Source organism: Pelodiscus sinensis, unplaced genomic scaffold (assembly GCF_049634645.1).
Source record: "Pelodiscus sinensis isolate JC-2024 unplaced genomic scaffold, ASM4963464v1 ctg120, whole genome shotgun sequence".
NCBI lineage: Eukaryota > Metazoa > Chordata > Testudines > Trionychidae > Pelodiscus > Pelodiscus sinensis.
In genome coordinates this window covers 261332-271617 of record NW_027466031.1, presented here as the reverse complement: position 1 = coordinate 271617, position 10286 = coordinate 261332, and the positions used below count along the sequence as shown (strand labels likewise).

Here is a 10286-nt window from a genome sequence, read left to right as displayed (position 1 = left end):
TAGGGGGCCCCCAGCAACACTCCCCAGCCCCCCCCGGCCATGGCCCCGCCCACCCTACTCCCCCCCCCCCCCGGCCATGGCCCCGCCCACCCTACTCCCCCCCGCCATGGCCCCGCCCACCCTACTCCCCCCCCCCGCCATGGCCCCGCCCACCCTACTCCCCCCCGGCCATGGCCCCGCCCACCCTACTCCCCCCCCGGCCATGGCCCCGCCCACCATACTCCCCCCCCCCCCGGCCATGGCCCCGCCCACCCTTTTTTCCCCAGGGGCGGGGTTGGGCCGCCAGGCCCTTGTCACGTGACGGGGCCCGCGCGCTTCTCTGCGTCGCTACGCGCCCGGCCCCGTTGCCAGGCGGCCGGCAGGGAAACCCAGGTGCCGTGCGCGGTGCATTGTGGGAAGGGCCCGGGATGGGGGGAGCGGTGCATTGTGGGAAGGGGCTCCCCGGGGTGGGGGGAGCGGTGCATTGTGGGAAGGGCCCGGGATGGGGGGAGCGGTGCATTGTGGGAAGGGGCCCCAGGGTGGGGGGAGCGGTGCATTGTGGGAAGGGGCCCCAGGGTGGGGGGAGCGGTGCATTGTGGGAAGGGCCCGGGGTGAGGGGAGCGGTGCATTGTGGGAAGGGCCCGGGATGGGGGGGAGCGGTGCATTGTGGGAAGGGCCCGGGGTGGGGGAGAGCGGTGCATTGTGGGAAGGGCCCGGGGTGGGGGGAGCGGTGCATTGTGGGAAGGGCCCGGGATGGGGGGGAGCGGTGCATTGTGGGAAGGGCCCGGGGTGGGGGGAGCGGTGCATTGTGGGAAGGGCCCGGGATGGGGGGAGCGGTGCATTGTGGGAAGGGGCTCCCCGGGATGGGGGGAGCGGTGCATTGTGGGAAGGGGCCCCAGGGTGGGGGGAGCGGTGCATTGTGGGAAGGGGCCCCAGGGTGGGGGGAGCGGTGCATTGTGGGAAGGGCCCGGGGTGGGGGGAGCGGTGCATTGTGGGAAGGGCCCGGGATGGGGGGGAGCGATGCATTGTGGGAAGGGCCCGGGGTGGGGGGGAGCGGTGCATTGTGGGAAGGGCCCGGGGTGGGGGGAGCGGTGCATTGTGGGAAGGGCCCGGGATGGGGGGGAGCGGTGCATTGTGGGAAGGGCCCGGGGTGGGGGGAGCGGTGCATTGTGGGAAGGGCCCGGGATGGGGGGAGCGGTGCATTGTGGGAAGGGGCTCCCCGGGATGGGGGGAGCGGTGCATTGTGGGAAGGGGCCCCAGGGTGGGGGGAGCGGTGCATTGTGGGAAGGGGCCCCAGGGTGGGGGGAGCGGTGCATTGTGGGAAGGGCCCGGGGTGGGGGGAGCGGTGCATTGTGGGAAGGGCCCGGGATGGGGGGGAGCGATGCATTGTGGGAAGGGCCCGGGGTGGGGGGGGAGCGGTGCATTGTGGGAAGGGCCCGGGATGGGGGGGAGCGGTGCATTGTGGGAAGGGCCCGGGGTGGGGGGAGCGGTGCATTGTGGGAAGGGGCTCCCCGGGGTGGGGGGAGCGGTGCATTGTGGGAAGGGCCCGGGATGGGGGGAGCGGTGCATTGTGGGAAGGGGCTCCCCGGGGTGGGGGGAGCGGTGCATTGTGGGAAGGGCCCGGGATGGGGGGAGCGGTGCATTGTGGGAAGGGGCTCCCCGGGATGGGGGGAGCGGTGCATTGTGGGAAGGGGCCCCAGGGTGGGGGGAGCGGTGCATTGTGGGAAGGACCCGGGGTGGGGGGAGCGGTGCATTGTGGGAAGGGCCCGGGATGGGGGGGGAGCGGTGCATTGTGGGAAGGGCCCGGGGTGGGGGGGAGCGGTGCATTGTGGGAAGGGCCCGGGATGGGGGGGAGCGGTGCATTGTGGGAAGGGCCCGGGGTGGGGGGAGCGGTGCATTGTGGGAAGGGCCCGGGATGGGGGGGAGCGGTGCATTGTGGGAAGGGCCCGGGGTGGGGGGGAGCGGTGCATTGTGGGAAGGGCCCGGGATGGGGGGGCGGTGCTTTGTGGGAAGGGCCCGGGGCGGTGGGGGGGGAGCGGTGCATTGTGGGAAGGGGCGGGGGGGAGCGGTGCATTGTGGGAAGGGCCCGGGGCGGTGGGGGGAGCGGTGCATTGTGGGAAGGGGCCCCGGGGGGGGGGGGAGCGGTGCATTGTGGGAAGGGGCCCGGGGGGGGGGGCGGGGAGCGGTGCATTGTGGGAAGGGGCGGGGGGAGCGGTGCATTGTGGGAAGGGCCCGGGGCGGTGGGGGGAGCGGTGCATTGTGGGAAGGGCCCGGGATGGGGGGAGCGGTGCATTGTGGGAAGGGGCTCCAGGGTGGGGGGGGAGCGGTGCATTGTGGGAAGGGGCGGGGGGAGCGGTGCATTGTGGGAAGGGGCCCCGGGGGGGGGGGAGCGGTGCATTGTGGGAAGGGGCCCGGGGGTGGGGGGGAGCGGTGCATTGTGGGAAGGGGCCCGGGGGGGGGGGGAGCGGTGCATTGTGGGAAGGGGCGGGGGGAGCGGTGCATTGTGGGAAGGGCCCGGGGCGGTGGGGGGAGTGGTGCATTGTGGGAAGGGCCCGGGATGGGGGGAGCGGTGCATTGTGGGAAGGGGCCCCAGGGTGGGGGGAGCGGTGCATTGTGGGAAGGGGCCCCAGGGTGGGGGGAGCGTTGCATTGTGGGAAGGGCCCGGGATGGGGGGAGTGGTGCATTGTGGGAAGGGCCCGGGGCGGTGGGGGGGAGCGGTGCATTGTGGGAAGGGCCCGGGATGGGGGGAGCGGTGCATTGTGGGGAGGGCCCGGGATGGGGGGAGCGGTGCATTGTGGGAAGGGGCCCCAGGGTGGGGGGAGCGGTGCATTGTGGGAAGGGGCCCCAGGGTGGGGGGAGCGGTGCATTGTGGGAAGGGCCCGGGATGGGGGGAGCGGTGCATTGTGGGAAGGGGCCCCGGGGGGGGGGGGAGCGGTGCATTGTGGGAAGGGGCGGGGGGGAGCGGTGCATTGTGGGAAGGGCCCGGGGCGGTGGGGGGAGCGGTGCATTGTGGGAAGGGGCCCCGGGGGGGGGGGGGAGCGGTGCATTGTGGGAAGGGGCCCGGGGGGGGGGGGAGCGGTGCATTGTGGGAAGGGGCGGGGGGAGCGGTGCATTGTGGGAAGGGCCCGGGGCGGTGGGGGGAGCGGTGCATTGTGGGAAGGGCCCGGGATGGGGGGAGCGGTGCATTGTGGGAAGGGGCCCCAGGGTGGGGGGGGAGCGGTGCATTGTGGGAAGGGGCGGGGGGAGCGGTGCATTGTGGGAAGGGGCCCCGGGGGGGGGGGGGAGCGGTGCATTGTGGGAAGGGGCCCGGGGGGGGGGGGAGCGGTGCATTGTGGGAAGTGGCCCGGTGGGGGGGGAGCGGTGCATTGTGGGAAGGGGCGGGGGGAGCGGTGCATTGTGGGAAGGGCCCGGGGCGGTGGGGGGAGCGGTGCATTGTGGGAAGGGCCCGGGATGGGGGGAGCGGTGCATTGTGGGAAGGGGCCCCAGGGTGGGGGGAGCGGTGCATTGTGGGAAGGGGCCCCAGGGTGGGGGGAGCGGTGCATTGTGGGAAGGGCCCGGGATGGGGGGAGTGGTGCATTGTGGGAAGGGCCCGGGGCGGTGGGGGGGAGCGGTGCATTGTGGGAAGGGCCCGGGATGGGGGGAGCGGTGCATTGTGGGGAGGGCCCGGGATGGGGGGAGCGGTGCATTGTGGGAAGGGGCCCCAGGGTGGGGGGAGCGGTGCATTGTGGGAAGGGGCCCCAGGGTGGGGGGAGCGGTGCATTGTGGGAAGGGGCCGGGATGGGGGGAGCGGTGCTTTGTGGGAAGGGCCCGGGATGGGGGGAGCGGTGCTTTGTGGGAAGGGCCCCTGGGATGGGGGAGGGAGCAGTGCATTGTGGGAAGGGCCCCTGGAATGGGGGGAGCGGTGCATTGTGGGAAGGGCCCCTGGGATGGGGGGGGAGCAGTGCATTGTGGGAAGGGCCCCTGGAATGGGGGGAGCGGTGCATTGTGGGAAGGGCCCGGGATGGGGGGAGCGGTGCATTGTGGGAAGGGCCCCTGGGATGGGGGGGGAGCAGTGCATAGTGTGTGTGGGGGGGGGGTCCCTTCCGCAATAGGAGGGTGTTGCATTCTGAGACTTCCCCCCCTCGCATGCTACAGTGCGCTAGGATGCTGTGGCCATGGGCCGGGCCTGGGAGGGGCAGCAGTGCATTGTGGGACGGTGCTCCCCCAGTAGCCCACAGTGCACTGGGGGTCCTGCAGTGGATGGGGTGAGGAGCGGGGCAGTATGGGACAGGGCACCGTGCCGCCCCCCCGCCCCAGTAGCCCACAGTGCACTGGGGGTCCTGCAGTGGATGGGGTGAGGAGCGGGGCAGTATGGGACAGGGCACCGTGCCGCCCCCCCGCCCCAGTAGCCCACAGTGCACTGGGGGTCCTGCAGTGGATGGGGTGAGGAGCGGGGCAGTATGGGACAGGGCACCGTGCCGCCCCCCCGCCCCAGTAGCCCACAGTGCACTGGGGGTCCTGCAGTGGATGGGGTGAGGAGCGGGGCAGTATGGGACAGGGCACCGTGCCGCCCCCCGCCCCAGTAGCCCACAGTGCACTGGGGGTCCTGCAGTGGATGGGGTGAGGAGCGGGGCAGTATGGGACAGGGCACCGTGCCGCCCCCCGCCCCAGTAGCGCACAGCGCCAGGTGCCCCTTGCGGGGGTGGGGGGCTATTGCAGCGAATGCCCAGCGGCGCCAGCCAGCGATGGGGCATTAATTGCTCTGCCCGTTTCCAGCTCGAGGCGAGCCCAGCATGGACCAGTACAGCATCCTGGGCCGCATTGGGGAAGGCGCCCACGGCATCGTCTTCAGAGCCAAGCACATCGAAGTGAGAGCGGGGCAAGCAGCTCAGATCTCCGGGCGGGAGCCGGGACCCCTGGCTTCTTCCCCCGGCTCTGGGAGGGGAGTGGGGCCTAGTGATTAAAGGGAGGGGGGCTGGGAGCCAGGACTCCTGCGTCTCTTCCAACTGCATCCCTTCTCGGCAGACGGGGGAGACCGTGGCGCTGAAGAAGGTTGCTCTGCGGAGACTGGAGGACGGGATCCCGAACCAGGCGCTGCGGGAGATCAAAGCCTTACAAGAGATCGAGGAGAATCCGCACGTGAGTCGGCGTGGGCTCTGGTGGGTTAGAACAGGGGCCTGGGAGCCAGGACTCCTGGGGTCTCTCCCGGCTCTGGAGGGTGAGGGGAACCCTTGGGGTCCCTTTCGGCCCTACAGCGCTGGGGTTTTGTGATGGCAAAGCCAGGGTGCTGGGGTCAGAAAGAGGCTAGATGCTATTTCCACACCCCGTCTGCTGCCTGCCCCGCAGCTTCCCTCTTCTGTGTGCGGGCTGCTGCTTCCCCTGTTCCTTTCCTCCTTTGCTGTTCTCTCTCGCTGCTCTTTCCCTGCGCTCCTTCGGGCAAAACACACTTCAACAAGGGCGCTTCCGGGCCATCGGGGTTGGTTGATTGGTTGGTTGTTTTCAGCCTGAAAAACTGGAAAAGTTCAGTTCAAAACTAACCAGTTTTTTTCTTAGGTCATTTAATTCACCCAGAGACCCAAGAAATCAATTATTCATCTAGTTCTTTCTTTCTTTCTTCCCTCCCTCCCTCCCCATTGATGCTAGGAAATGAGGAATGGGTGGGTGCTCGTCTGGAATTGGTCAGGGCACTGTTGTACCAGTAAAAGCAAGCAGGATCTTACGAGGGGGGATAAGGCAAAAAGCCACATTTATTGTAAAGATGATCATAATAATATATATATTTCTTCCTATGCCAGTCTATGGGAATTGCTGCATCATGCTGGTGTCCAGAGTGGCTGCCAGGTGCTTGTCAGTGATCTCATGGGGGGACCTCCAGTTGTAGTGTCTGGGAGGCATTTCTCAAACCCTTCTCTCTCTGCCTGCTGAGTTAGTTACTGCTGTAGTTACGATGCTTTGAAGAGACGGGCGTGGATTGTGTAACAAGGCCCTTGGTCAATGACAGGGCTTGGCTCCCAGCGCAGAGGTAGTGGCTTGACAAGCAGTGCCCTGGGTCTCAGGGGGAGCTGTGTCTGGCTCCTTAGGGTTATATTCGTAACAGGTTTCAGTTACATGACCTAATGTTACATTCCTAACAAATTACATTCTAGAGGGGCAATAATTATAAATCTAAACATGTAACAATCTTAACAAATAATAATAATAATAAATCTAAACACTTATCAAGCTTGATAACCCTAAATCTAAACACTTCAGCAGGAATCCATGGACCCACTTGTATGCTTCTCCTACTTACCACATTTACACCACTCAGACTTTTAGTCACTTCCACTCGGGGGAATCATTTTTAATACTTTACTATGTTCTCCTACAGCAGCAGGATACTGGAGTGGGTGGGCTGGAGGCGGGAGGCCAGGCAGGATACCGGGGGAGATGGGCTCATGGTTTTGCCCCGTCGCCCGTGCCAGGTGGTGAAGCTGAAGGCCGTGTTCCCCCACGGCGCAGGGTTCGTGCTGGTGTTCGAGTACATGCTGTCGGACCTGGCCGAGGTGATCCGCAGTGCCCAGCAGCCCCTCTCGCAGGCCCAGGTGAAAGGATACATGCTCATGCTGCTGCAGGGGGTGGCCTTCTGCCACGCCAATAACATCATGCACCGGGTGGGTCCAGCCCCTTCCCCTGTTCCCGCTGCCCCCCGGCATCCGGCCCCCTCCCCTGACCCCTTCACTGTGTCCTGCAGGACCTGAAACCAGCCAATTTACTCATCAGCTCCACGGGGCAGCTGAAGATCGCAGATTTCGGCCTGGCCAGGGTGTTCTCCAGCGACGGAGGCCGGCTCTACAGCCACCAGGTGGCCACCAGGTGAGCGGGCATGGCCGTGCTCTGGGCTGGAGCCGTGGGCCACAGAATCAGGGCTCTGCAATTGGGCTCCTGGGTTCTCTCCCCAGCTCGGGGGCGGAGCCTAGTGGCTAGCGCTGGCCGCTGGGTATGGCGGCCTCTAACCTGCTCCCTCCCCCGTTAGGTGGTACCGCGCCCCGGAGCTGCTGTATGGTGCTCGGAAGTACGACGAAGGCGTGGATCTGTGGTGAGTGGCTCCTGGGCGCCAGCGCCCCGCGTCGGTCCAGAGCCCGTGTGCGGAGCCAGCTTTCGCTCTGCCCCCTGCCTCCCGGAGCTCGGGGCGTGGCCGTGGTGCCCTCCCTCCTTAATCTCGCTCTAGCCCTGCTCCGGGGCCGCGTCCCTCCCCCGCTGTGGGGGTAGACCGCAGAGCGGGGCGCGAGGGAAGTCCTGCTGCCACCCAGCCCCTGCCTCTGGGGGGCTCCTTCCATACGCCCAGCAGAGAGGTGACGCAGCGGGGAATTGGCTCAGGCTCTCTGCAGTGCCTGTTGTGCTCAGCGAGCGATCTGCCCCTCCGGGCAGGCCCCCAAGCAGCAGGCTGGGGTCCCCCAGACTGGGCCGTCGCTCGTGCGGGGGGCCAGCCACGGGGTCCGGGGGCACCGATTTGAACCCTGTTAGCCCTGCGGCCCGGTGCCGCGGAGAGCCGCCTGGGGTCAGCTCCCGTGGGGATTGCTCCTCTGCTTCTGTGCTAAGGGCTGTCGGCTGCATCTTCGCCGAACTGCTCAGCAGCTCACCCCTCTTCCCCGGGGAGAACGACATCGAGCAGCTCTGCTGTGTCCTCCGGGTGCTGGGCACCCCCAACCAGCGCATCTGGCCGGTGAGCGGGGTCTGGGTTCTCCCGGCTCGGGGGGGGCCCGGACGCCTGGGTTCTCCCGGCTCGGGGGAGAGGGGGAACGGGGGCCCGGAGGTGTGGGGTCTCCCGGCTCGGGGAGGGGCGGGGGCTGGTGGCCCGGACCCCTGGGGTCGCTCGGGGAGGGGCGGGGCCTGGGAGCCCGGACGCCTGGGGTCGCTCGGGGAGGGGCGGGGGCTGGGGGCCCGGACGCCTGGGGTCGCTCGGGGAGGGGCGGGGGCTGGGGGCCCGGACGCCTGGGGTCGCTCGGGGAGGGGCGGGGGCTGGGGGCCCGGACGCCTGGGGTCGCTCGGGGAGGGGCGGGGGCTGGGGGCCCGGACGCCTGGGGTCGCTCGGGGAGGGGCGGGGGCTGGGGGCCCGGACGCCTGGGGTCGCTCGGGGAGGGGCGGAGCCTGGGGGCCCGGACGCCTGGGGTCGCTCGGGGAGGGGCGGAGCCTGGGGGCCCGGACGCCTGGGGTCGCTCGGGGAGGGGCGGGGGCTGGGGGCCCGGACGCCTGGGGTCGCTCGGGGAGGGGCGGAGGCTGGGGGCCCGGACGCCTGGGGTCGCTCGGGGAGGGGCGGGGCTGGGGGCCCGGACGCCTGGGGTCGCTCGGGGAGGGGCGGGGGCTGGGGGCCCGGACGCCTGGGGTCGCTCGGGGAGGGGCGGGGGCTGGGGGCCCGGACGCCTGGGGTCGCTCGGGGAGGGGCGGGGGCTGGGGGCCCGGACGCCTGGGGTCGCTCGGGGAGGGGCGGGGGCTGGGGGCCCGGACGCCTGGGGTCGCTCGGGGAGGGGCGGGGGCTGGGGGCCCGGACGCCTGGGGTCGCTCGGGGAGGGGCGGGGGCTGGGGGCCCGGACGCCTGGGGTCGCTCGGGGAGGGGCGGGGGCTGGGGGCCCGGACGCCTGGGGTCGCTCGGGGAGGGGCGGGGGCTGGGGGCCCGGACGCCTGGGGTCGCTCGGGGAGGGGCGGGGGCTGGGGGCCCGGACGCCTGGGGTCGCTCGGGGAGGGGCGGGGGCTGGGGGCCCGGACGCCTGGGGTCGCTCGGGGAGGGGCGGGGGCTGGGGGCCCGGACGCCTGGGGTCGCTCGGGGAGGGGCGGGGCTGGGGGCCCGGACGCCTGGGGTCGCTCGGGGAGGGGCGGGGCCTGGGGGCCCGGACGCCTGGGGTCGCTCGGGGAGGGGCGGGGGCTGGGGGCCCGGACGCCTGGGGTCGCTCGGGGAGGGGCGGGGGCTGGGGGCCCGGACGCCTGGGGTCGCTCGGGGAGGGGCGGGGCCTGGGGGCCCGGACGCCTGGGGTCTCTAACCGCCCATCTCTGACGGCAGGAAATCGCGGAGTTGCCCGACTACAACAAGATCTCGTTCAAGGACAACCCGCCCATCCCGCTGGAGGAGGTGCTGCCCGACGCCCCCCCACAGGCCCTGCAGCTGCTCAGGCGCTTCCTGGTCTACCCCTCCCGGGAGCGTGTGAGGGCAGCCCAGGTAGGGAGTGTCCACGCCTGGCCCGTACGGTCCCGGGGGCCTCTCTCTGCAGCCCCTGGGCCCCCCTGGCCGGAGCTGGGCCTGCCGGTCCCTAGGCGCCGGGGTCTCCCCTCTCCCGCCCCGGCCGGGGCCCCGGTTCTGTGCTGGTCCCTGCAACAACAGCGCCCTCCTTCTCCCCTCGAGACAGGGACACAGACCCCCCCACGTGGCCCCTGCCAGCCCCCCGGCTGCCTCACAGGGAGCCCCGCAGATGCTGTGGGTGGGCGTGGGGTCAGCAGGGGGCGCTGTGCAGTGCCTCCTGCTGCCCCCAGGGGGCGCCACCCTCTCGCGTCAATGTGGTGTTGGGGGGGGCTGGTCAGTTTAACCCTTTCTCTTCCTCCCAGGCTTTGCTGCATCCCTATTTCTTCACCCCCCCGCTGCCCGCCCACCACTCGGAGCTTCCCGTCCCCCCGCGGGGCAGCAGGAAGGGACCCCAGCACCAGCGCGACTTCCGTGTCGAGCGGCCCCTGGAGGAGTCTGTGGTGGACCCCGAACTGGTGGCCCCTTATGTGCTGTGGGGGGTGAAGCCGTGACACGGAGCCGGCTGGCTGGCTGGGGGCAGGGAGTGGGGCAGGGCCTGTCCTGCCTGCAGGGGGGCCGGCTCTGAAGCTGGCCTGTGGAGGCTGCCCCCCCCCGGGCTCTTGGTGTTCTCTGGACTCCGGTGTCGCGGGCTTTTGTCATTAAAGGGCCCTGGGTTGCTTGGATCTGCCTCCCGGCCCCTTCCCTGGAGCTGTCCTGGCTCCTGGGGTCTCTCCTGGCTCTGGGAGCCCAGACTCCTGGGCTCAGTGGCCGGCTCTGCCTCCCTGCCCTGCGCTGCCAGCAGTGACAGCTGGGTGACAGCGCCCGGCCTGAGCCTGGCGATATCGTTATCTCCACCGCCTTGTGCTGGCAGAGCTGGGGGGCCAGGGAGCCCGCCTCTTCCTGCCCGGCCAGGCCCGTTCCCAGCTCGCGCGCTTTCCTGCAGGCCTCCTTCCCCTCGCCCGTCTCCCGCACTCCGCAGCCCTTCCTGTGGCCTCGGCCGCCCTGCCTCGCGCCCCCCTCCCGGCTCGGCAGGGCTTCTCCCTGCCACGCCCGCACGGCCCCCTGCCTGGGGCGG

At 70.4% G+C, this 10286-nt stretch overlaps 1 protein-coding gene across 4 annotated transcripts; it reads left to right on the top strand.

The window, feature by feature from the left end:
* Positions 1-239: 239 nt before the first annotated feature.
* Positions 240-9892, top strand: CDK20 (cyclin dependent kinase 20). Of its 4 annotated transcripts, none has more exons than XM_075918463.1 (9): positions 240-372; positions 4735-4826; positions 4984-5097; positions 6423-6611; positions 6692-6813; positions 6974-7036; positions 7540-7663; positions 8996-9151; positions 9535-9892. In XM_075918463.1, exons 2-9 carry the CDS (start codon positions 4752-4754, stop codon positions 9721-9723), a joined length of 1032 nt encoding a protein of 343 aa, XP_075774578.1. In that variant the 5' UTR covers positions 240-372; positions 4735-4751; the 3' UTR covers positions 9724-9892. The 4 variants fall into 4 exon arrangements, with proteins under 4 accessions (XP_075774578.1, XP_075774580.1, XP_075774577.1 ...); XM_075918465.1 differs by lacking the exon at positions 240-372 and adding an exon at positions 4009-4223; XM_075918462.1 differs by lacking the exon at positions 240-372 and adding an exon at positions 4237-4578 and having other exon boundaries at positions 6460-6611.
* The last annotated feature ends 394 nt before the right edge of the window (positions 9893-10286 follow it).

Bases quoted from the DNA above. Each gene is read 5' to 3' on its own strand.
- CDK20 (XM_075918462.1), top strand. From the start codon at position 4,508: ATGGGACAGGGCACCGTGCCGCCCCCCGCCCCAGTAGCCCACAGTGCA. The intron at 5,098-6,459 runs GTGAGTCGGCGT...CCCACGGCGCAG, and splicing joins AGATCGAGGAGAATCCGCAC to GGTTCGTGCTGGTGTTCGAG. The intron at 9,152-9,534 runs GTAGGGAGTGTC...TCTTCCTCCCAG, and splicing joins AGCGTGTGAGGGCAGCCCAG to GCTTTGCTGCATCCCTATTT.